The 24704-nt window shown below is 37.5% G+C and overlaps 1 protein-coding gene and 1 pseudogene across 1 annotated transcript; one reads left to right on the top strand and one right to left on the bottom strand.

Moving 5' to 3' along the window:
- Positions 1-602: 602 nt before the first annotated feature.
- LOC149153527 (uncharacterized) lies at positions 603-3020 on the bottom strand. The gene is made up of 4 exons (XM_089438746.1): positions 2255-3020; positions 1834-2102; positions 1519-1746; positions 603-1176 (listed from the first exon to the last, which is right to left on the bottom strand). Exons 1-4 carry the CDS (start codon positions 2763-2765, stop codon positions 832-834), a joined length of 1353 nt encoding a protein of 450 aa, XP_089294872.1. The 5' UTR covers positions 2766-3020; the 3' UTR covers positions 603-831.
- Positions 3021-18817: 15797 nt separating this feature from the next.
- On the top strand, positions 18818-18936 carry LOC149153526 (5S ribosomal RNA; annotated as a pseudogene).
- The last annotated feature ends 5768 nt before the right edge of the window (positions 18937-24704 follow it).

Here is a 24704-nt window from a genome sequence, read left to right as displayed (position 1 = left end):
GTCTAAATTCCTCAAAAATTTTATAAATTACAAATTAATTTTACAACTCACACACATTAACCAACGGAAAGAAATTTATAATTATCATGATAAACCTTATAAATTTATATTTAAAAATATTTATATATATAATTTTAATTTATAGTATATCAATCTGTGGAGGTAAGAGAATAAATGGTGAACAATTTGAGGACATCATATTTCAAGAAAAATAATCGTAAATATTGCACGTCCCTGATCGTCAGCTCGTATGTAATGGTTACGCATGTTTTTGGGTTTCTGATATTTATACATATGCTGTTGAAAAATGGCAGCTGTCATGGCCAATAATAGCGAGATATATAAAGATTTATTTTCAATTGGAAAGAGGCGACGGCCGTGATACATTGAATACAGAGTCCATAAAATGCCCGTCTGTCAGAGTCTTGTGTTGGGGAGAACATCGATACTTATATCACGTGGGCAGAAAGAGATTTGTACAGAGGAAGAGGCATCCACGAAGAGGACTACGCAACAAAGCCACTAGAAATAGATAACTAAGTGGTCGTCTGGCCAATAATACACAGTCGCGTGTTAAGGAAAACCGGACCCACTGTTCATGATCATGGATGCCACCGACAGCGTTTGTTGAGTTACTCTGTGTAACTGTCAACTGTAAAGACACGAGCTCTGAATTAACCGAAGGTATGTCGAAGAGTGATCGGACTCAGACCCAGTTCCTGGATGACGTGGATGACAGATTCCGGAATGAGAATTCCCCTGCTGTATCTCTGCTAACAAGTCTTGCACCTTCAGAGTCATCATCACCAGTAGTAATCGAAGGCAACTCCGTCAGGGTAATGCTTTCGATGTTGACAGGAACCGGTAAAGGTGCTCGGCTGTCTGTGTGGGAATTTTCAGAAGGGGGTTGTCATCCCAGAGCATGAAATGGATCAGAACCGGACGGAGCGCGTGGCGGTGCAGCGAGAGCTTCTGGCTTAGGGAAATGGAGTCGAAGCACCGAATGGCGCCTGCGGACGAGACCATCCAAGGGACGATCTTCTCGTTGGAGATTCTGGAAATTACCAGGAGCTTGCCGGCATCGCGTGCGTGTCTGTAAAGATCGGTCACTCCGGCTCTAGACGCCGCGGAGCTCGAACCCGGGTCGTCCATGACAGAAGAAATGTAGAAGAAACCCTGAATATATCAAATAATATAGGCGGGGATTAGGAAGATGGAAGAATAATTTATCTTTCCGATTCATCATAATCAAAATCAAAGATGAACTACAAATTAATTCTAATCACAGAAGCCTCGATCCATCATAATTAAAGATGAATTACAAATTGATTCTAATCACAGAAGCCTCGAATCCATCATAATCAAAGATGGAATACAAGTTAATTCCAGTCACAGAATCCTCAATTCTTTAAAGAAACCGAAGGAAGCCTCAATTCTTTAAAGAAAAGGAAGGAAGAAAAGAAGCTTCAAGAAAGAAAAGATTATTAATCGAATGGAAAAGAGAAATGCAGCTCCAACCTCGTCCGTTCGGCTGATGGCGAAGCCGAGTCTGGTGTCTCCTTCCTTGAGTTTGAGTTGAATCGGAATCTCTCCGGCCGCGGGAGAGTACCAGAGACGGATTGCTCTGACAACACCCATGTCGATGCCGTGGTAATCTTCCAAGCCGTAAAGGCTTGCGTTCGCTATGCTTGAGAGGTCGGAAAGGGACCCTGCGTTCAGCGCAGTGGCCGCCCTTTCGTCAGATATCTGTAAATATATTAAAGGTTGCAGTGAGTATAACGCAGAATGGAGAAAATCTAGGTATTGATTCAATTTCGCGTTGAGGTACCTTACCTTGGTAAGCAAAGGCTCGGTTTGAATATTGAGGAGAACAATGGGCACCCCGGAGGCCTGACTAGCAGTGAGCCAAGTGTAGGTCCTGTCCATGGTATCCTCCAAATCATTATACTGTTCAATATCGCGGTCTGGAGCGTGGGGAATGACAAGCAGAGAGAAGAAACCGCCGGACGATTTGTGCATCTTCTCCTCCCAAGCATACGCCACGTACCCATCCTTAAGCTGCGCATGGCTCAGAGCAGATTTGACCCTGGAATCTCTCGATTCTAGTACAGTTCCAAAAAGAAGCATCAAATGATATGAATTTTATTTTAAAGATCAAATGATATGAAATTTTGAAGAATAATTAGGGTCGTTACCCTAGGGTTTGTATTGGAGGATAATAAGGGTTGTTACTCTAGGGTTTGTGGGCACAGACCTTGAAGGGCGAGGCAGTCTTCCAGTGTGGAATCGACCAAAGCGACGACATAATTAGGGTCACTGAGTGCTCTGAGCGTGTACTGCTGCTTCTTGGGAGCACCATCGTCAGGCGTGATGCAGGCCTGCAGCTTGGCCGTGAGGCCGCGGCCCCGCCGGACTCGAACCTGGACCAGTGTTTCGTGCTTACGATAAAACTTATGCAGCTCCTTCTGCAGGCCGCTCTTGCCATTCTTGAAAGGCGCGGAAAGAGTGACGCCGGTCCCGATCCGGAGTTCCTCCAGCACGTCTCCGGTTTGAAGCATGTCGTCGTTCCATTCCTCCGCCTTGGAGCTGCCTGCAACTCCTTTAATGGCTACCACAGCAACAGGGTTCGATCCTTTGCTCCCCGCTGATAATTTCATGAGAGATTCGCTGGTCACGACCTCTTTGCCCCCGGCTACTGATTTCACCAGGGGATCGCTGCTCACAGTCGTGGAGGACATGGCGTACAGTGAAGATTTCTCTGGCATCCTCTATCGGTTTCCCTCATTCCTGGCCTTCGCATATTCATATGATCTTCGCCCGCCTCCCCCGCACTGACTCACAAGAGACAAAAAACCATGATCACAATCAGTGAGCAAGAATCCTCCCCGGTTCCGGTTCGGTCAACTCTTAAGGGATTTCCCTGAAACCAATCTGGGGTCCGGACGCCCCGAAAAACCTTGGTGCAGCCCTTAAAATCAAATAAATGTGAGCAGGTCTTTGCCTCGCTTTTCACGCGCGGAATGTTCACGGAAAACGAGTAATAAACAAGAGCGTAGAAGGTTTCACTGGCTGGGCGCGAGCCAATGGAAAATAACCACGACGACTTGCTTATCTGTAGGGCCAGCGTGGAATTTTGATGTCACATGCACGCGCATTGAGTGGAATTGTCCCCAACCTTCGATATGTGTTTGTTAAGCACTACAACACTCTTCTGTCAAAACACATCACCCATTCCAACTGGGCAACTCCTCAATTCCAAAACATTAGAAGATGAATTTATTGCATTTATATCATTTTCTATGAATAGTAATATATTTTGGTGATGTGCATTTAGTCACTCTCACTATTCATCTAGATGTATATATATTAATGCATATTGTAATTATTTTTTTTATAAACAATGATGATATTTGGTATCTAGTTTTTAATGAATCTCTATTGATTTGCATTTATATCATTTTTTATGAATAATAATATATTTTGATGATATATATTTAGTCACTCTCAATATTTATATATTAATGTATATATCAATTATTGTTTATTTTTATAAACAATAATAATGATATTTGGTAATTAGATTCTTGTTATAGATATATATACAATAAGAGGTCATCAATGTCATCATATTTTAATAATAATAAAATATCAAATAAATTATTTTATCTATATTGGAAAATAATTAAGAATAATTGAGAAATGGTTATTATCATTTTTAATCATTTTATTAAAAATATTAATAACAATTATCCAAAAAATGTTTTCAATCCAAAATTAGTGTCCCCTGAATAAGATGTTTATTTAACAATTTTATTTTATTTTGAATGCTTTGAAATTGACAAAGCAAAAGAATATAATAATGAATTTGCAAGGAGATTGCTAACAAATTACTTAAAGAATATAATAATGAATTTGCAAGGAGATTGCTAACAAATTACTTATTTATGGATATTATTTTTGGAGTTATGTATTTCTATTGTACTTTTAGTATAATAAATGTTTTGTTACTATGCTCTATTAGTATAATCATTATAGGGATATTATTTTGGAGATTATGCATTTTTACAATACTTTTAATATAATGAATATTTTATCATTCTACTCAATTCAGTTACTATTCAAGGTCATTTAAACATTGTTAATAATTTTTTATAAAAAAATTGATAAAGATTACCAAAAAGTAATAGCAAAATTGACTTGCATTTTATTAATAAAATTGCACATATTGAAATCATTAAAGTGTTATTAAATAATAATTCAACGATTTCTTTTTGAAAAAATAACAAAAGATAGGCTACACTATATAGGGTTATTAGGGAAAGAGCATTGAAGTGGTTGAAGAATTTTTAAGAATTAATCCTTTTGTTATTAATTTACATGACAGGAATGGGAATGCAACCCTCTTGGATTAGGTAAATTTGGAGTATTTATCTGAGAAAAAGATAAAAAATTTCAAATAGACACTAATAATCATAAAGAATTAAAAAAACAAAAACAAAAACAAAAACATAAAAAACATTGAAAATTGAACCCAACGGTTACTTAAAAAACTGTGTTATATGTACATTTGTTTAATGAAATGCCTTGTTATCTATCTAATGTTTATTTTCATAAGTGTTTACAACAACAATGTTATACATAAATATAACACATTTAGGTATATATTATATAAAAACTAAATTATGTTAATATGATGTTTTAGTCAACCTGCTTTTTTTGAAATTTAATCTGTTAATATTTTAACATCATATAAACTATTCATTATGATCTTACATAAATTTATTATTTCATAAGATATTAAAAAGTAAGTGATGAGGCCCCAAGGTGTTTCATAAGATGAAGCAAATGAAGCAATAAATTCACATGTAATTTGAAGAAAATCTAGAGCGGGCAATTTAATAGAATAACACTGTAGATAAAGAACAAGCTCGTCGTAATAACAGAACGAAGAAAAATCATAAAGTCACGTCTGCAAAATTTAATCCACCGACAAACTCCGATCCGCTGTTATAGGTGAGAATATATATAAAATATGGAAAACGAATAAGCCTGGAGTCAACAAAATCCACGCGGGTGGCGTGTAAAGTTGTACTTTCAAACATATTAATGTAATATACAAATAATAACAAATTTTCTTTTATAAAATGCAATAAATTTAATCATAATTTTTTATTAAACAATGATCATCAAAAATATTTTGAATTAAATATTAAATGTATTCTTAATAAAATTAAAAAGCTCTAAAATTTGATATTCTTTTCCCATCATAAATCTGCTACAAAATTTAATCCACCGATTCGAAAATTAATTGCGCAGAAAAGGGTGTGACCAAAATTCTCGCGGGTGTGAAAAATTGTGGTTTTAACTTTGAAAATCCATTCAGTTATTAGACTTCGCATCAAGGAAAATGCTGTAAAGAAGCAAAGCAAAATGCTGTAAAGAAGCAAAATAGGATTCTGGGAAAGGAAATGTAGCAACTTGATATATAAAATGATATAAAATTAAAAAATATATAAAAATATATAAAGGAAATGTAGCAACTTGATATATAAAATGATATAAAATTAAAAAATATATAAAAATATATATTTTTTAATTAAAATAAAAATATAATATTATTGATTCAGAAAAGATCCTTGTGATGAATATGAAAGAATCTAATCAAAATTATTCACATCACATCACCTTTAATTATATATAAAGATTTTTATTACTAAAAATTTAAAATTATAATAATAACAATGTCAATTTTAAATTTATGAAATAAACATCAATGAATATCAAATTTATGATTTAAAATCGGTATAACTTCATAACTCTCTCCTATTCAATTTTGGTGGTTATATTTTATATTCATAATTAAAAATTTAAGTAATATAATATAACATGAAAATAATTTAAACATAATAAATTCATTTATTCTTTTTTTGGAAAGAAATCAGTTTTCCTCTCTCTCAGTTTGAAGGTAAGAGTAAGGTTGTTAGTACCAAGTCAACGCATGATATACTCACTTAAGAGTTATTTTTTAGGCTCAAAGTCATTCCATTTCTAAGCTAAATATATCACTCCCGAGGATTTAAATCTGGGTGGATAGGATAACAATCATACCTCACCCTACCACCTTATTTGTTTTCTTCCCTACTCTTAAACATGCTTTCAACCTTGAAATAACCTTCAATTCATCCCCCTTGTCTAATTCTAAACCCACCCCAATCAGCCCCACCCTCAAGGAGTAAACATGCTTTCAACCTTGAAATAATCTTCAATTCATCCCCCTTCTCTAATTCTAAACCCACCCCAACCAACCCCACCCTCAAGGAGATAAACACATCGTACCCCCATACCATGATCAATCTTTCGTCCTTGGAGCTTGCACCCTCAACTCTTATCCTTCTTGATAAAGGCTTTAACTATGCAATTGTGTGATGACATCCTATGTTCCATTGAACCCATTAATTCTCACCTCCCCTTACATGAAGCCCAAGAAATTCGCAGATGTAGGAAAATTACTTTGCAATTCCAAGCTTCCCAAACCTAATATTACAAAAGAAGAACTCCTTACTATTCGAAACCCAAACAAAATCCTGGACATCATCATTTTAAAAGAAAACAAATGAAATAAGCCCCAAGGGATAGCTTCGTTGGTTGAGTTCATGTTGTTAAGTACCTTGCCAATTGAGAGGTCACAGGGTCAAATCTCCTCAACGCCCTTAGGGTTAGGCCCAACAAATTAGGTCAGCGGGTAGATCTCTTTGGGTTGATTTGCCTGGATTATTACCCGTGGATGTAATGGCCACTTAGTGTCTATGAACCACAGTTGAAAAAAAGCAAGGAAAGGAAATGTGATTCTTCCGACTACGATGCTAAGATGCTCAACCTCCTCTCCTCTTCCTCCTGCAAGCCCCTTACTAAAAATCCTCTCAACACCCTCACCAATCGGCCCATCAATTTTTCAACACTAATAAATCCTCTTCACTTCCCCCAACCATTCAAAACCAACTCCTTGCCAAAGCACCCGCACTACTAGAATTTATGGCAAACCTAAGATTTATTAAAAAAATATTACCCTTAGACTCATTTTTAGCGACATTGGTTTACCTACCTATGTCCTTTCCCAATTTTTAGTCGTTAAACTTAAGGCCGTTTATTAGCTTCACCACTCCTTTATCAAAGACTCCTTTATTAAAAAAAAACTAGTTTTCTCCATCTTGATAAACATGACATTATGGTTAGTTTTGATGTTGTGCCTATTTTTAATAAAATCCCTCTTCTTGAAGCCATTAGACTCATCTACGAGTTGGTCAACCATGAGACTATAAACCTCATTGACCTCTACCTTTCCTCCACATTCTTTTCCAATAAAAGGACATGTTATGAACAAATTGAAGGCATTGCCATGGGTTTTTCCTTATCCCCTATAATTTCCAACATTTATATGGAACACTTTGAATCCAAAGCCCTCAATAGTTCCCATGTAAAACCCAAATGTTGGTTTATGTTTGTTGATGATACCTTTATGGTTGGCCTCATGAGCTCAATATTGTTAACTCCTTTTTAGCCCACCTAAATAACGTCTCCCCTCAAATCCAGTTCACCATGGAAATTCAACAATCTAACTTGCTTTCCTTCCTTGATGTTGTTATCTCACGACAACTTGATGTTGTTATCTCAAAAAAAATTCTTCTGATTTGTTTTCAACCCCAAAACTTCCAAACCCTTATCCACCACCACTACTAAATTCACTCTTCCATACATCTAAGAAATCACTTATCACATCTCAAAAACCCTTGCAAAAAATAACATTAAGGCTCTCTTTAAACCTCATACTACACTTAAACAATTATTCAGGTTTGATAAAGAACACTCTAATCCAATGTTTGGTGGGTTTATCAAATTATGCATTCCTTTGAGAATTCCTACATTGGCCAAACAAGAACATCATTTAAATATTGTCTAAAAGAGCATATAACAAACACCAAACATAATATAATATTCAAATCAACCATTGTTGAACACTACCTCAAAATTTTCTCCTCCTCCCTCTTACACCCTAATTGCATCATCAGGGAAGTTCTCAAAATCGAAAAACACCCCAACAATTTCAATTGAGAAGATGCCTTCAAATTAAGTCACCCTTGGAATTGTTATCCATTATTTCTCCTCTATTCACAACAATTCTAACTACGTAAGTTAAAGCCCTGGATTTCCCTCTTGTTTAATTTTTTTTCCAAAATCTAATGAGAATCTCATAACTTTTTTGGAATCTAATATGACAATATTATAATTTTCAATGTTTTCAATTGATAAGATGCCTTCAAATTAAGTCACCCTTGGAATTGTTATCCATTATTTCTCCTCTATTCACAACAATTCTAACTACTTAAATTAAATCCTCGGGTTTCCCCCCGTTTCATTTTTTTTTGTTAGAATCTAATGACAATCTCATAACTTTTTTGGAATCTAATATAACAATATTATAATTTTAAATGCTTTAAATTCTACAATTATTCTATATTAACATCCTAATCATATCTCATTATTTATGAGTCTTCAAAAATTAATATAAATTTTTTTCCCTTTTTTATATAACTATAACTTCCATTTTTTTCTTATAATTTTAAATGGTTATTAATTAATGGATCTTCTTAATACATTCTTATTAAAACTCTCTTTCTTAACCCTAATAATATAATAATACCATTCAAAATAATATTATAAAAGTAAAATAGATACTTTATAATAGCATTTAATTATAACAATATCACTGATTGAACAAATTATTGTTAACCTATCTAATTATTCTTCTCTTTCATATAATTATAATATATATTCATTATTATTAATAATATTTTTTTGGTAAGTAAAGGGACTTTCTATTACAGTAGAGTTACAAAAATTACATTCAACAGAGCATTATAGCTCACTAGTGACTAGCTATGAACATGGACTTTAGAGTAGGAAAGCTAAAGATGAAGGTAGATATGGGGAGGTCTCTGATCACGAAGGAGAAATCAAAGAATCTCCCTATAGTTACATTCCAACAAAATGTACAAAATCATGACTAGTAGGACAACACAACCTTGAAATACCAACAATGCAAAACATAGAGAAAGACAGTAACAACACTACCTTGAAAGATCATTAGTGCTAGCTAATGCTCAAGGGGGTCCTCTTGGATCACATGGCATGATTGGTAGTAGTCCGATTCGTTTGGAAGAGGGAGCCCCGAGGAGGTTGTTTCGCTAGAAGAGGCTGGAAACTCTGAGTGTTGTTGAAAATAACTATTGGCATGGTCGCCTTGACCACTGACTTGGATGTTGAGACCACCACCTTTGCCACAAGAGGGACCCGAACTAGTAGAGCTAGGTTTTGACTTGCCACATGACTAGTGATGTTGTGTTGAGGGGCTACAAGGCTTGCCATGAGTAGCATCTACATGCACTGGAGAAAGTGAAAATTCATCCACTATATATATCAAGAACGATTTAAACCCCTAAAGCACCATACCCAAAAGTTGGGAAATTCAACGATATGCTCCACTTTTATAGATTCTCCACATGTCGCCTTTACATATGCTCCTCTCCACAACAACCACAATTCTTTATTTTCCCACAAAATTCACTCCTCTCCACAACAACCACAATGCTCTATTTTCCCACAAGCTTCTTTACATATGCTACTTCATAGACTTGGCTTTACACACTCAGCTTATGCCTAAAAAGTTATCAACAAACTACACTTTTCCACATATGGTTTGACTCAACTTGCACACAAACATAGCTTCCACACTTGACTTCAGCTTCAAACACTCCATGATCTCAACTGCAGAACATTTGATTCACCAACGCATCTCTCAACAACTCCGATACCAAATGATACCGAATAAGTTAAGAAGCCTTGAGAGACCATTACTCTCATATAGAAAAAAGAACAAAATTGAATTGTATTCACCACTCGAAACTAATTACAATATATATGAAAAAATATAGAAAACCAACTCCTAGAAACCAGGAAAAAGATAAATTATTTATGTTATACGTAGACTTTCTTGAAATTATTCTAGACCCAATTAGTTTTAGTTTCTAATTAATTCATAACCTCGATTATTACTAACAACCAGGACAATTCAAAGTAAGGCACTCTATTGTGCTATGAGAACATGGCTTATGGAATGCATGATATTAATCAATGTGGGGGTGGGAGGCAGTAAAAATAGGAGGTGGTGTAGCAACGAGAGAGGTCTATTGTGGAAGGGGAATCAAGATGGAGAATAAAAGGACATAACGTGTTTCTCTTGCTCAATTTAGATAGCCAAAGCAGGTCGAAAAGCTAATGAAAGAGTAGTTATGCACAACAGAAAGTTCATGATAAAGAGTAGTAAGTAAACAAAAATTAAGTTTAGTTATTAGTAACTTGTTGTAGCAGCTACATGCACCCTCGAAAATTTTTCCTTAGCTTCGTTTTGGAGCCTCCCTACCAACCATACTCAGTAGCATGTCTTGCATCGTCAAGCACATAGGCTTTAGTTGTTTCATAGAGTCTTGTCATCCTGTGTATACAAGTTTGTTCCACCTCCTTCACAAGCTACTTTCCAGACTTAGTTTCAGTTGCTCGTTGAGCATCTCCCTCTGGGAATTGTGCAATTTTGGAGGGGAACCAACCTTCCCTTCAGAAATTTGTGCAAACCCAACTAGACACCCAACTGGGCTCCATAATTGTGCGATTCTTTTTGACAATCTTCCTCTAGAAAATTGTGCAATTCATCCTAGGACAGCTGCTCAACCCAGAAATTTCGCAATTCTAGGCAGTAGTCACCTGCTGCTCCCAGAAATTGCGCAATACCTTTGGGAAAGCCAGCCCAGCAGCTAGAAGAAATTGTGCAAATCAGTTAGGCAACCTGATGGGCTTGGAAATTGCATAATCGGACCCAGGACAGCTTCTCAGCCCAGAAATTACGCAATCCCTTTACGATAGCCAGCTTTGCTAAGTCCAGGAACAATGCAGATTTTCATCCTAGGTTCGCAGACCGATGCATGTGCCTTCAGGTCAACTAGCTCCCTCCGGGATTGAGCAAAATTGATTTGCATGCATGGACTGTTTTTCAGAAGGAAACATGCAAAGGCATCCCTAGATTTGGATCTATTTTTAGCAGCGGGAGATTACATGCAAGGATATTTTCAGAAACCTCCCCCAAAGTGTCGTTTTTCCTATATTTTTGGCATGCATGTCATAATCTTGATTTTATCAAAACTTATGAACCGGATGCTGCAGAGCTCATTCCTCGCATCGATCTTGCATCTCTGACATCCCACATCACATCTAGGAGTAGTCGACACATTCAACTTAATTGTTTCGAAGTAAGTTCGCTTTGCGTGTCTTGCGCTGCATTCTATTGCTTTTTGTGTTTTTTCTTGTGTGAGTGTTGTCTGCTTGATTTCAATGAGCGCTTGCTGTTGTTTTTATGTATGTTAGCTTGTAGAAGCATTGTTTCAATTTTTGTTCGCATCTCACTGTTGTCGCATGCATGACATTGTTTTTGCACTGACGGTCACTGTTGCGGCGACTCGCTTCACACACATGCATGCTTTCTCATTTACTAAATCCTGCACTTAATATTTGCATGCATGATCATTCACTCTTGTTTACACTCAGTATCACCATGCATTCAGACTTCTCATGTTTTCAGTCGCTCGTCGGTGGGTCTAGGCTGCCTTGGCCCGGACCTTGCCTTGCCCAGCTAGCACTGCGAATTTCCCGAAGCGAAGGCTCTACCTTCCCCTAGAAATTGCACAAGTCTGGCCCAGCACTGACCTCTAGGCTTGCATTGTGCAATTCTTGGAGGTAGTGTCCTGCTGGCCCCAAAAACTACGCAATGCAGTTTGCTGGTTGCATGTCACTGCTGACTGAAATTGCGCATTGTGCAGTTTCAGTCCTCAGCAGGCCAGGTTGAACTGTGCATTACATAGTTCCAACAGTCAGTCAGCCTCCCGACATCCTGAAACGTGCCTTGCGCAGTTTTGACAATCAGTCTCCAATCTCCCGGTGAAAATTGCGCAATCTTCACAGACAGCCACAAAGGTATGTTGCATGTCAGTCCTCTAGTTTGTTTTCGTTTTTGACTGATAGATTGCTTGTCATGAGTGTTTCTATGTCTCCAGGTATCACAGGTGTTCATATGCCTCTCAGCAGCACATATATAATGGCTTCTAAGAGAGCAGAGTCGAAGACACCATTCAAAGCACAACTGGAGATGCAGTCGATCAAGTGTTTATGGACTTTCCTATCTATGAAGACATCAAGTTGTTCATGGACAAGGATATCAATATGAATGGAAACGACATCACAGCGAGAATCATCATCATCAACAACAGAAGGTAGCACACTTACATGCAACGAATGCAAGAGGAAGATTGTTGAAAACATAGAGGCGGAGAAAAGCTGCAAGTTCAAAGTAGATACACTCATGATGAAAGAAGCTTGGTAGATTGAGGCTATGAGGTGATGACGTGACACGTAGATTGCGTGAAGGCAAAGAGAGAAATAGAGAAGGAGTTGGATGTGCTAAAGTAGCAACTTAAGGAAGAACAGGAGTTGCACAGACAAGAGAAGGTGTTGAAAATGGCAACAAGATATGCTAAAAATAGAAATGCCAAAATTAGCATTGCTATAAATAGCAGTTCGGGTACCAGTGTTGGACATAGCAACAAAGAATGAAAAATGGAAGTGCTAAAAATAACATTGCTATAAATAACATTTCAGGATGGATTCCAATTTTAGTTAGTCCTTGAACTAAAATTGAGAAGTAAAATTTGAATTTGTTCTTAGCAACTGTTTGATTAATAATTAATTAATTCATCTTGAGTTAATTAGTTGTAGAAAATCAAACATGACGTCTATGTGGGGACATGCAACAGTTTCTCCATTGATTGAGTAAGTTATCCCTTGATTAAAGAAGATCAAGATGATTTGTACTTTTGAGTTGTAATTAGTTAGCTCAGTTAACTGAGTTAATTCCAGTTAGATTAGTTCCAACAGTTTGTGGAATTAATTGTTAGTTCAGTTAGTTAATGCATGCATGCATGTAACCGCTGCACTTCAGATAACTGAATATTCTCTCATAAATAACTCATGCATATCAGTTCAGACAGAGACCCAGTTGAGATTAGAGGATGGGATAGTGTACTATCAGTTGGAAGATTTTCCCTATATAGGAAACTCATCCATGTAGAAGGAATTATCTCCTACAGGTTTGTGCAGTTATTTGTAAGCCAAGTGAGCAGTGTGAAATGGAAATTCACACAAGTGGAAGCACTGGACCCTAGGAAAAACTTCACAAGGAAATAGGAGGCTTGGAGGGCAGAGGAGAAGGTTTGGAGAAGCCTTTGACTGTCTATGAGCCGCAGTTGGATTGTAGAGAGAGCGGGATAGCTTGTGAACTGATTCCTTTTGTAATCTGAACATATTTCCACTTGTATGATAATACAGAGATTGAGGTTCTAGGCTGAGGCTTTCCCCGAGTTATTCTTCTGTGTTCATGTGTGATTGATTTCTCATTCTCAATTATATGTGTTCTAATTGAGCTTGCTCATATTCGATTAAGCTTCTGCAAAGTTTGTTGTAGAAGTAGATCTTGTATTTTGCTTTAGTATATTGCACAATCTGTTGATTTACAGTGGGAAATTTCTACATGGTATCGGAGCAAAGGTGATCAAAGCAAAGAACATTATACAAAGAAGGGAGAAGTTCAAAGTTTCAAGTTCCTGATTATAGAATTCGAATTCTTATCACATCTCAAATTTCCCCAATGGCGTTCAACGGTTTAAGACTCAAGTATGCCTTTGTTGGTAGCTCGAATTATATAGTTTGGAAGGATCACATGGAAGCAGTATTAGAGGACAACGGTCTAAAGGACTTCATTGCACAAGAAGTCCCCAAGCCAGCAGTGGCTAATATTACAAAATTGGCGGAATGGAAGAAATGTGTGGCTAGAGCGAGGAGAATCTTGCTGGAGGGAGTTCGAGACCACATTGTCTCGAGCCTCCATGGGAAGGAGACACCATTTTCAATGTGGAAAACATTGAAAGATCTAAATCAAAACAGCAGCGATTAGAGGAAGCTGGCGCTGAAAGACAAGCTTCGAAAAATCAAGTGTGAAAAGGGCGACACAATCTCTACATATCTGAACAAGCTCACCACCTGCAGGGATGAGCTTGCAAGTGTAGGGATCACGACAGCAGATGATGACATGGTGAGTCTTGCTCTCCTCGGTCTTCCTAGGAGTTCGCATAGCTACCAAGACTCGGTGAATGGAAGAGAGAAACTGCCAGATTGGGAACGACTTTGGTTGGATCTGATGCAGGAGGAGATAAGGAGAAGCACCAGAGATGGTTCTTCATCCAAGGAGGATGAAGAAAACTGTGCCTTAGCGAGTAAGGAAAAGAAATGGAAGGAGAAGGATTCTCATCCCAAATCGAGTTCTTCCTATGGCGGGAAGAAGTTTGACAAATTGAAAGTGCGATGCTTTCATTGTCATGAGGTGGGCCATTTTGCTACAAATTGTCCACTGAAGAAATCCAAGAAGGGATCCAAGGAAGGATCAGACGGTGAGGCATTGGCCTCATAGTTCGAGTTGGATTTCACACTCATCGCATGCATGGTTTCATCCATGGTGGGATGTGGTTGGTTTCTTGAAAGTGGAGCTTCTTTCCACATGACCGGCGACAAGAGTTTGTTCAGTACCTTGGAGGAGAAAGATCTCCATATACTCATAGCGATGGGTAATGATGAAAAGTATATTGTCTCAGGTGTAGGCACGGTTGTTTTTCATAGGGAGCATGGAGCTCGCATTACCTTGACCGATGTCAAGTATATACCAGGATTGAGGAAAAATTTGGTGTCAAACGCAATGCTGGGAGACAAAGGCTATGATGTAGTCTTCAATAAGGGAAAGGTTTTCCTTCGACACATCACCATAAGACAGGTGAAGCAGATCAGTTCACAAGTCAAGAACCTGTATGCTTTTGAGGTTCAAGATGCATGCAAAGCCTTGAGGAGTAAGGAAACTGATGGAGACTTGGTGGTTGAGAGGGAGAGTAAATTACCTCTCAACATGCAGCGCTAGAAGAAGTCTCATACAATTGTGGAGAAGCCATGATTGATGAAGTAGTTTTAGGAGGTTGTGGAGCAGCCACAACTGGGGAAGCCAAAAGGAGACAGAGTGGAGGCATCCACTCATGCAGAGACATCCAGTAGGGGGAAATTTCGAGCCAAGTGGGCAGAGGGATCACATGCATCCATACCTCCAGGTAGGAGGTGGGGTGATGTGGAGTGACAGTCCCAAGTAGGCTGGAATAGGGGCAGGATCATTAAGGTACCCAACCTCTTTGATTAGACCTTTCTACGGGAGCCCTGACGAGGAGTAGCAGGATTGGTTGAGTGGGTAGAGACAGATGTGGATGGAGCGGCAGAGAGAGCTACAGTGCAGGAATCCCAAGACAGTGTAGAGCTAGCAGACTGCAACAATGCGAGAGGCACAAGAGTGTTGCACCAGTGCGGTATGGCACAGAGAGGTGTGCAATAGTGCGTGATGCATGGAGTGTTGCAGTGGCTCAGAGGTCACAGAGGGAGCACTTGTCAGCGACAGAGGAAGCTTCAACATTAGAGGATGTTTCTAGCCCAACAGAGAGGTCAGTTGGGAGTTTTTTTGTTTCTAGAGTTGTTGGAGCAATAACACTTGGGAGAAGTGTTGCATGCAGAACATTCCAAAGGTTCAGGATCAGGTTCGAGTTGAATGCCTTTCTTGTTGAGAGGGAGTGTTGAAAATGGCAACAAGAAATGCTAAAAATAACATTGATATAAATAGCATTTCAGGATGGATTCCAATTTTGGATAGTCCCTGAACTAAAATTTAGAAGTAAAATTCGAATTTGTTCTAAGTAGCTATTTGATTAATAATTAATTAATTCATCCTGAGTTAATTAGTTGTAGAAAATAAAACACGAAGTCTATGTGGAGACATGCAACAGTTTCTCCATTGATTGAGGAAGTTATCCCTTGATTAAAGGAGATCAGGATGAGTTGTACTTTTGAGTTGTAATTAGTTAGCTCAGTTAACTGAGTTAAGTCCAGTTAGATTAGTTCCAATAGTTTGTGGAATTAATTGTTAGTTTAGTTAGTTAATGCATGCATGCATGTAACTGCTGCACTTCAGATGACTGAATATTCTCTCATAAATAACTCATGCATGTCAGTTCAGACAGAGACCTAGTTGAGATCAGAGGATGGGATAGTGTACTATCAGTTGGAGGATTTTTCCTATATAGGAAACTCATCCATGCAAAAGGAATTATCTCCTTTAGGTTTGTGCAGTTATTTCTAAGCCAAGTGAGCAATGTGAGGTGGAAATTCACACAAGTGGAAGCACTGGACCCCAGGGAAAATTGTGCAAGGAAATAGGGGGCTTGGAGGGCAGAGGAGAAGGTTTGGAGAAGTCTTTGACTGTCTATGAGCAGCAATTGGATTGCAGAGAGAGCAGGATAGCTTGTCAGCTGATTCTTTTTGTAATTTGAACATAGTTCCACTTGTATGATAATACAGAGATTGGGGTTTTAGGCTGAGGCTTTCCTCGGGTTATTCTTCTATGTTCATGTGTGATTGATTTCTCATTCTCAGTTATATGTATTCTAATTGATATTGATCATATTCAATTAAGCTTCCACAAAGTTTGTTGTAGAAGTAGATATTGTATTTTGCTTTAGTATATTTCATAATCTGTTGATCTATAGTGGGAAATTTCTACAGAAGGAGTTGTAGCAGGAAAAGGCATAGCAGGAGGCGTAACACACACAGATGATGAAACTGCGCCCATACAGGTTATGGACCCATCCAGCAATTGGCATGAAGCAGACAAGGTGAGTAGTGTTGTTGATCACATGCAAGGGAATTCAACAGCATGTATGTCATTGTGTGCATACATGCGATCCCACCCATTTGGCACACTCACTGAGACGAAGATAAGAAGCAAGTCCAATTGGAGCTGAACATGTATTTTGACAAGTTGATGCGCATGGTCACCAGCACACACTTGGAGATCATCATAAACACTATGCATTAGTGTGTTGTTGGTCCAGCTGCACTCAAGACGATGATGCACATGTTATCAGATGAGTTGGACAGAGAAGCCATATCAGTGTACCCAGATGCAACGGAGGCAAGAGTTCACTTTCAGCAGGATGCCACCATTGAGCGCACAAACACCATCACGGATAACCAAGCTTGGCATTAGTTCGCCACCATTGATCATCATAAGGATATCAAAGAGTTGGTCTTACTACAACTATTTGAGTGTTAGTGATGTCTTGCATGTCTTGCTCAAGCCTATTTTGTCTCACATGGGTACATGTGCAGATTGTATGTAACATCTTGTCAAGTGGAAGTTCAAGTGTCGATAGTTGAATGTAACAACCATAGAGTAGTTGAAGAGTCATGAGGGTAGGCGAACAATCACAAAGGGGATTGTCAAGGGTCACCCCACCCTTTGCTATATATAGTAACTCATAACTCATTGTAGAGGCTTTTGGTCAACCAAACTTCCAATAGGAGTATCTTAGAGAAAGCTTGAAGAGTATTGTAACGAGCCTTGACTTCTCCACTGTACAGAGCTATTATATCTCTTTGGAGGAGCCGGTAGCAGTGACTGTAACATTCCACTGTCGAAACTAGTGGTTGGTCATGGTTGTATTGTATGACTGGAACTTTCACTTCTTAATATAACAGAGCCAACACATTTCATGCATATGTCGTATTGTATTTCAGCTATCTTGTTTACTCTAAATTATATATGTATCTGTTTGCTTACGCATGCTTGTGTAGCTATTTTGTGTATATGTATGTATGAATCTTATTGAAATGTGTTGTTGGTTTAACTATCACTTTGGATTGCTAGCTTACTTTCCTTCCATGTTGTGATGCATCTTTTCTCATGTGTTCCCTTCTTAACTTCATGCTTTCACAGGTTTCTAAGGGGTGCACTCACCTCACCCTCCGTGTATTAGAACCGCTCATGCACCTTCCTTGACTTGCCACATATGTCACACCCTTGCTACCAACAGGGACATCTTACTTGCCTCTGCGTGCAACCGTGATCAAGGCGATACTGCATGACCCACTGCTGAGACTTCTTACCGGGGAGATCCCTGACATGTTGGCAAGTCAAACACCGTGAACATAACTATATTAAACTTAAAATGAAACATTGAAATTAGAATTTATAAAATAGTTCAATGTACTATCGATGCGTTTGAGTAAAAAGTTGATGAAGTTGATAAACAACAAGCTCGTTGTAATAGCAACATAGAAAAATCATTAGTCAGGGAAAATTTAATCCACCATCAAACACCGCTCAGCTCTTATAGGTGAATAAATAAATGATATACATATACATATACATATACATATACATATACATATACATATACATATACATATACATCTATATATATATATATATATATATATATATATAGTGTGGAAAACCAATTTTACAGAAAAGCCCGTGGTCACCGAAATCCTTGTGAGTTGCGCGTAAAGATGCAGTTTCAAACATATTACTCTAATATACAAATGATCACAATAAATTTAATCATATTTTTTTACCAAACAATGATCATCAATTTTTTTTTAATTAAATATATGCTTAATAATTAAAAAACTCTAAACTTTGTTACCATTTTCCAATATAAACTTATAGAAAACTCTAAATCTGCTACAAAATTTATTCCACCAATTCGACAGAAAAGGGTGTGAGCAAAATTCTCACGGGTGTGATCATAACAACGTTAATGCACCGGATCCCATCAGAACTCCGCAGTTAAGCGTGCTTGGGCTAGAGTAGTACTGGGATGGGTGACCTCCAAGGAAGTCCTAGTGTTGCACCCTCCCGCCTTTTAGGCGACGGCCGAGCAGAGGTGCTGCTGGTAATGACAGCCAACCAGAGTCGGAGATAGTGGTCTGACGACCTATAATCTTTCTACAGGTGCGTAGAAGCTTTCCTATGCATGAGCTTATTATACCAATATCGCCACCACATGCCATAGTTTTCATTAGAGACCACTTAACATGTATTTCTCATCAGAGGACATCTGTCAGAGCTAGCTCTGCATGTCTTTACCCAGTTCTTAAAATAGCTCGGTATCCCGAATATTAGCTCCTTTTCTCATTTTCTAGTCAGACTGTCTACTGTCCCTAGAAAATATTGCCTCCTCCCTCCGTCCTCAAGACGCAGTAGTGAGATTATCTCCTCAGTTCTAATTGCTTATGGTTTTGGTTCTTTATGGCCGATATGTTTCTCTCCGCTTATTGAATGCACCTCGGCTTCGGCACGTCTGCGTCTCCAAGTGACTTTAATATCACCCTTAATATGGACGAAATCTGGGGCATCAATACAAAACAGGATCCTATTGCTGATAGAATCAAAAATGAGTTTCTAAGCAGAAATTTTGTTGACATTCTCCCTCCCAAATTGCATCCTACATGGGAAAATGGAAGAGTCGAGAAGGCTTATATTGCCAAGAGAATTGACAGATTTATTCTTCATGCTAGTCTAATTGACATTCTGGGCATGCCTTTTTCATCAATTGAGAATGTCTTCATTTCTGACCATAGGCCGATTATCCTAGGATGGAGGGAAAAGGGGTTCAGAAAGGGTTACTCTTTTAAATTCAACAGAACTTGTTTAGAAGAGCCAGCGTTTAATGACATCATAATAAAAGCCTGGAATGAGATGTCGTCTCCGAAATATTTCCCTCCTTTGACTTTCAGAGATAAAATGGAGACAATTCGTAAGGTAGTAAAAGAGTGGCAGTTCCAAAAAAGGCAAGCGAACAAAAAAGACCTCCGGGAAATTCAAAAGGAACTAGACAATGCCGCGGAATCCATGGCTTCTCATACCTTATCTTTTGAATTGAGATGTCGAATAAAGGATCTCCAAAAGAAAAAAATGAAGATTTTGGAACAAGAAGAAGCTTTCTGGAGGTTAAAGAGCAGAGCGATATGGATGAAGGAAGGAGACAGAAATTCAAAATTTTTCCATAATTATGCCAACTCCAGAAGAGAAAAGAATTCAATATGGAAAATCAGTGACGGAAAAGGGGGCTTTCTATATTCCCAATAGGAAATTACAAAGGAGGCGGTGGATTTTTTTAAAAATCAGTACAAAAGATCTGAAGAATGTAAAATCCAGGATATTCTATGGGGAATTGAACTGTTTCCACGAATGTTCGATGATGAATTAAATGATAAAATCTTCCAGCCAGTTTCAGAGGAGGAGCTGCTCGGAACAATGAAATCTTTTAAAAGGGACAAAAGCCCGGGTCCAGATGGCTGGACGATAGAATTTTTCATACACTTTTTCGATCTTATCAAATCCGATCTTTTAAGGATGGTAGAAGGCTCAAGGATGGTGGGTAGTATCAATCAAAAAATCTCCTCCACTAATATAGCGCTCATTCCTAAAAAGGGAGATGCAGAATCCTTCAAGGATTATAGGCCGATCTCTCTTTGTAATATCTCATTCAAGATTATATCGAAGATCATAGCAGAAAGAATCAAAGGAGTGTTTTTAGAGTTTCTAACAAAGCAACAACACGGTTTTCTAAAAGGTAGAAATATTCTAGATGCAGTTGCAAGTACTCAAGAAGGTCTGTATGCTATTCATTCTAAAAAATGTGAGGCGGTTATACTCAAGATAGATCTCTGTAAGGCATATGACTGCCTGGATTGGGGCTTCACCAGGTGTTTGCTCGCAAAGATTGGGTTGAGATCTAATATGATCAACTAGATCATGGCCTGTGTTGAAGCAGTGGACTATGCGGTCATCATCAACGTGATTCCATCTTGTTTTTTCCGTGCGGCCAGGGGTCTTCGTCAAGGGTGCCCCCTCTCACTGCTTTTGTTTATACTGGCTATGAACTCTCTTAGCCTGCATATCAACAAGGCTGTCGAGGAAAAATGTGCCGACCCCTGAAAATCTGCAGAAACAGCTCAATCTCCCATAATTTATTTGTTGATGATATCATTTTATTCGGTCTCTTTTGCAGGTTCACCTGGATATGCTTCTATGAAATCCTAATTTTTTTTCAAAAGGCTACGAGTTTACAAATTAACAATGAGAAGTCAACAATTTATCACAATGATATAAATCTGGATGGAGTTGCATGGCTAGCTGATCTTTTTGGAATTAAAACACAATCCATCAGTTGTGGTATTAAATATCTAGGTTTTCAGATAAAAACAAATGGTTACTCAAAGACAAATTGGCAATGGATTCTGGACAAATTCTACAGGAGAATTTCAATTTGGGAGTATAGATGCCTCTCACTCGCGAGAGGAGTGATCCTGGCGCAATCAGTATTAAATAAACTCGCGGTTTATTGGGCGCATTTGTATTTTCTTCCAGCGAGCATAATTAAAAGCATGAATAGAATAACAGCTAATTTTATTTGGCGTGGTTAAGCGGAAAGAAGGAAATTCCACCTCTCAAAGCTATCCAGTATCTCGTTGCCAAAGAGTATGGGAGGTTGGGGATTGCTTGATATGCGCACTTTTGGGAAAGCTCTTTTATGCAAGTCGCTGTGGAGAGCGATTCATGGAGAAGGTCCATGGAGCATAACTATTTAGAATAAATACTTAGGCAGGAAGGATTTATCATTCTGGTTCAGAAAAGGAAAGATCGACGCCTCATATGTTTCTTCAATTTGGCTAAGCTTTCGCAAGTTAGAAAATTATTTTTTGAAGAACTTAATTTGGTGTTTTCAATCTGGCAGCAAGATCTTTATTGGAAAGGATCAGTTTTCGAGTGGCGCCGAGGTGGTAAATGTGCCTGAATCTTTATTGAAATTCTTTCATAGAAGAGGTCTTTTCTTTTGGGACAGTTTGATTGCTGGCTGGCAGAGTCACATCCCTCTGTAGAAAGATGTAGAAGTTCTCGAAATGCCTCATACGATCGCTCTTCAATGGGAACGCATCAGGTCGGGCCTTAGGAGCTGTGGTTTTTTTCGCCAAGCGGATTCTGATTATCTTATTTGGAAACTTTCGAAAGGGATGAATATAGTTCGAGTAAAAGATGTATATCAGGATTTAATTGGCTCAAAGCTGCCCACCCGCAATCTTGTCTTCCCCCGTATTTTCTGGAAGGATGGTTGCCCTTCAAAAATGATTTTTTTCGCCTGGCTAACTTTCCATAACAATATTTTAACATGGGAAAATTTAATGAAGAGAGGATGGCACGGGCCCGGTCTATGTTATATTTGTAGGTCTGAGGGGGAAATAAAGATCACTTGTTTTTTAAATGCAAAAAATCGCAAAAATTATGGCAGGCTTTGGAGATCTCTTATGGAATCCAGCATAAGTCTCACTCTGCAAGCTCCGAAGCATTACTCTGGTGCAGCGAGCAGAAGGAATCATGAAGAAGGATCTTTATTATTACTCTATGGATCATTTGGAAGTGGCGAAACAATACTATTTTCAACGACAACAAATCTCCTTTCTTGGAAATCTTCTTTAATGTTGTCACTACCTTTGAAGCCCTTCCGCAGAAGCCTCTCAAGCAAAAAAAGGATGCCTATTCAGATTTATCAAAGGAACTCTCATCTTTCCCAAGGGTGTTTTTCGACGGAGCCGAATAGAAGGGCTCTTGTGGCTGTGGAATTTTCATTATGGTAAACGAAAATATACATTTTTCCATCCACTGGAATGGGGGGAAAGGCTCCAACAGCAAAGCGGAGGCAATGGCTCTCGCTGGTCTGCTAAAGTTTTGTCTCTTCCTTGATATTCAGAATGTCACAGTATTTGGAGATTCAAAAATTATGGTGGATTTTGTCTCAGGAAAAAATTACATCATAATGCCTCACCTTGTTGGCTGGATGGATAGGATCAATTTCTTCTGGGGATGTTTGGCTAGAGGCTCAATTCACCATATCTGTAGGGATAAAGATTTTCAGGCTGACTCTCTGTCAAAAATGGGTCTTCAATCAGCTCCAAGTTTTTGGTTTTTGCATGTCTTTTCTGAAGGGGAAATCTTTTTTATCCAAGAATTTTCTCTCCCTGATTTCTAGTTGTGAACGCTTGACTCTCAGGCTTCTCCTTGTCTCATTATGTTCTTATGTTGTTGCTTCATGATCTATTTTCAGCAGATTCCTCTCCTATGTGGGTCCATGTTTTTTGGTTTTCTGCAGTTGGTCGAATATGATCTGTGACCTCTATGTTCCATGTTCTCTGTATAGAGGGTTATCAGCTTTGAACTGTCAGTCCTGGCAAGAATCTTTTTGTTTTCTAGAATATGCCTCCATGCTTTATCTATATTGATCCTGAGCTATGGGTCATCTTCAGATGTAAAAAGTTTATATTTCTCATATAATACAATATCTAGCTTTTTTCATCCTGAAAAAAAATGCGAAGAAAAATGTTAGCGCTCACCGTCCATGCCGACGTGCGAGGCAGCGTTGAGTCATCGGAGAAAACGGAGATGAAAACGACGTAATGGCAACATGATTGACAGTTTGTGAAAGTGTGTAAATATCGCCCTGTAAAATATTAAGGTGACTCCGTTTGAACTTTAAGCTAACTCTGTTTAAACTTCTTGAAGAAAAGGGTAAGGTTGAAAGGTAAATATTGAAAGAGATGCAAGATGATTAGACTTCACATCATGGAAAATGCTACAAAGAAGCAAAAAAGTATACAGCAACTTGATATATAAAATAATAGAAAGTTATATATATATATATATATATATATACATATATATATATATATATGTGTGTGTGTGTATAATTATATAATATAAAAAATTATATTTTAAATTAAAATAAAAATGTAATATTATTGATTTATTAGTAATTAAAAAAAGTTTTTTTTGAATCTAGAAGAATCTAATCAAAATTATTCACATCTCATCAAAATTATTCGTATCTAAGAAGCTTATATAAAATAAATAAAAAATAATTTTCATTAATAAAATTTTAAAATTATAATAATAGCAAATTGTGTCAATTCTAAATTTATGAAATAAACATTACTGAATGCCAAATTTATGATTTTAAATGTGTATGACTTCATTTTAAATCTACATCTAATTTGTTTGTACTTTTACCATATTATATCAATTTAATTTGTCTCAACCTTTACCATATTATTTTAATTACTATATAGATATTATTTTAGAGCTTAGGCATTTTTACTATGCTTTTAATATAATAATTATTTTATCATTCTACTCAATTCAGTTACTATTCAAGGTCATTTCAACATTGTTAATATTTTTTTATAAAAAATTGATAAAAATTACTAAAAACAATAGCAAAATTGGCTTGCATTTTATTAATAAGATTGCACATATTGAAATCATTAAAGTGTTATTAAATAATAATTCAACGACTTTTTTTGAAAAGATAACAAAGGATAGGCTACACTATATAGGGTTTTTAGGGAAAGAGCAATGAAGTGGTTGAATAATTTTTAAAAATTAATCTTTTTGTTATTAATTTACATGAGAGGAATGGGAAGGGAATGCAACAATTGGAAAAATAATCCTCTTAGGTTATGTAAATTTGAGTTATTCACTTAAGAAGAAAGCAAAAAGTCTCAAGTAGACACCAATAATTGAAAACATTGAATATATATCCCTATTATAAGTGAATAAATAAATGATA

The sequence above is a fragment of the Pinus tabuliformis genome, chromosome 9 (assembly GCF_031772625.1).
Source record: "Pinus tabuliformis cultivar Carrire ecotype Pingquan chromosome 9, CPIR1, whole genome shotgun sequence".
NCBI classification, from domain to species: Eukaryota; Viridiplantae; Streptophyta; class Pinopsida; order Pinales; family Pinaceae; genus Pinus; species Pinus tabuliformis.
The sequence above is the reverse complement of the archived record's forward strand: the minus strand, read 5'-3'. Positions and strand labels throughout refer to the sequence as shown.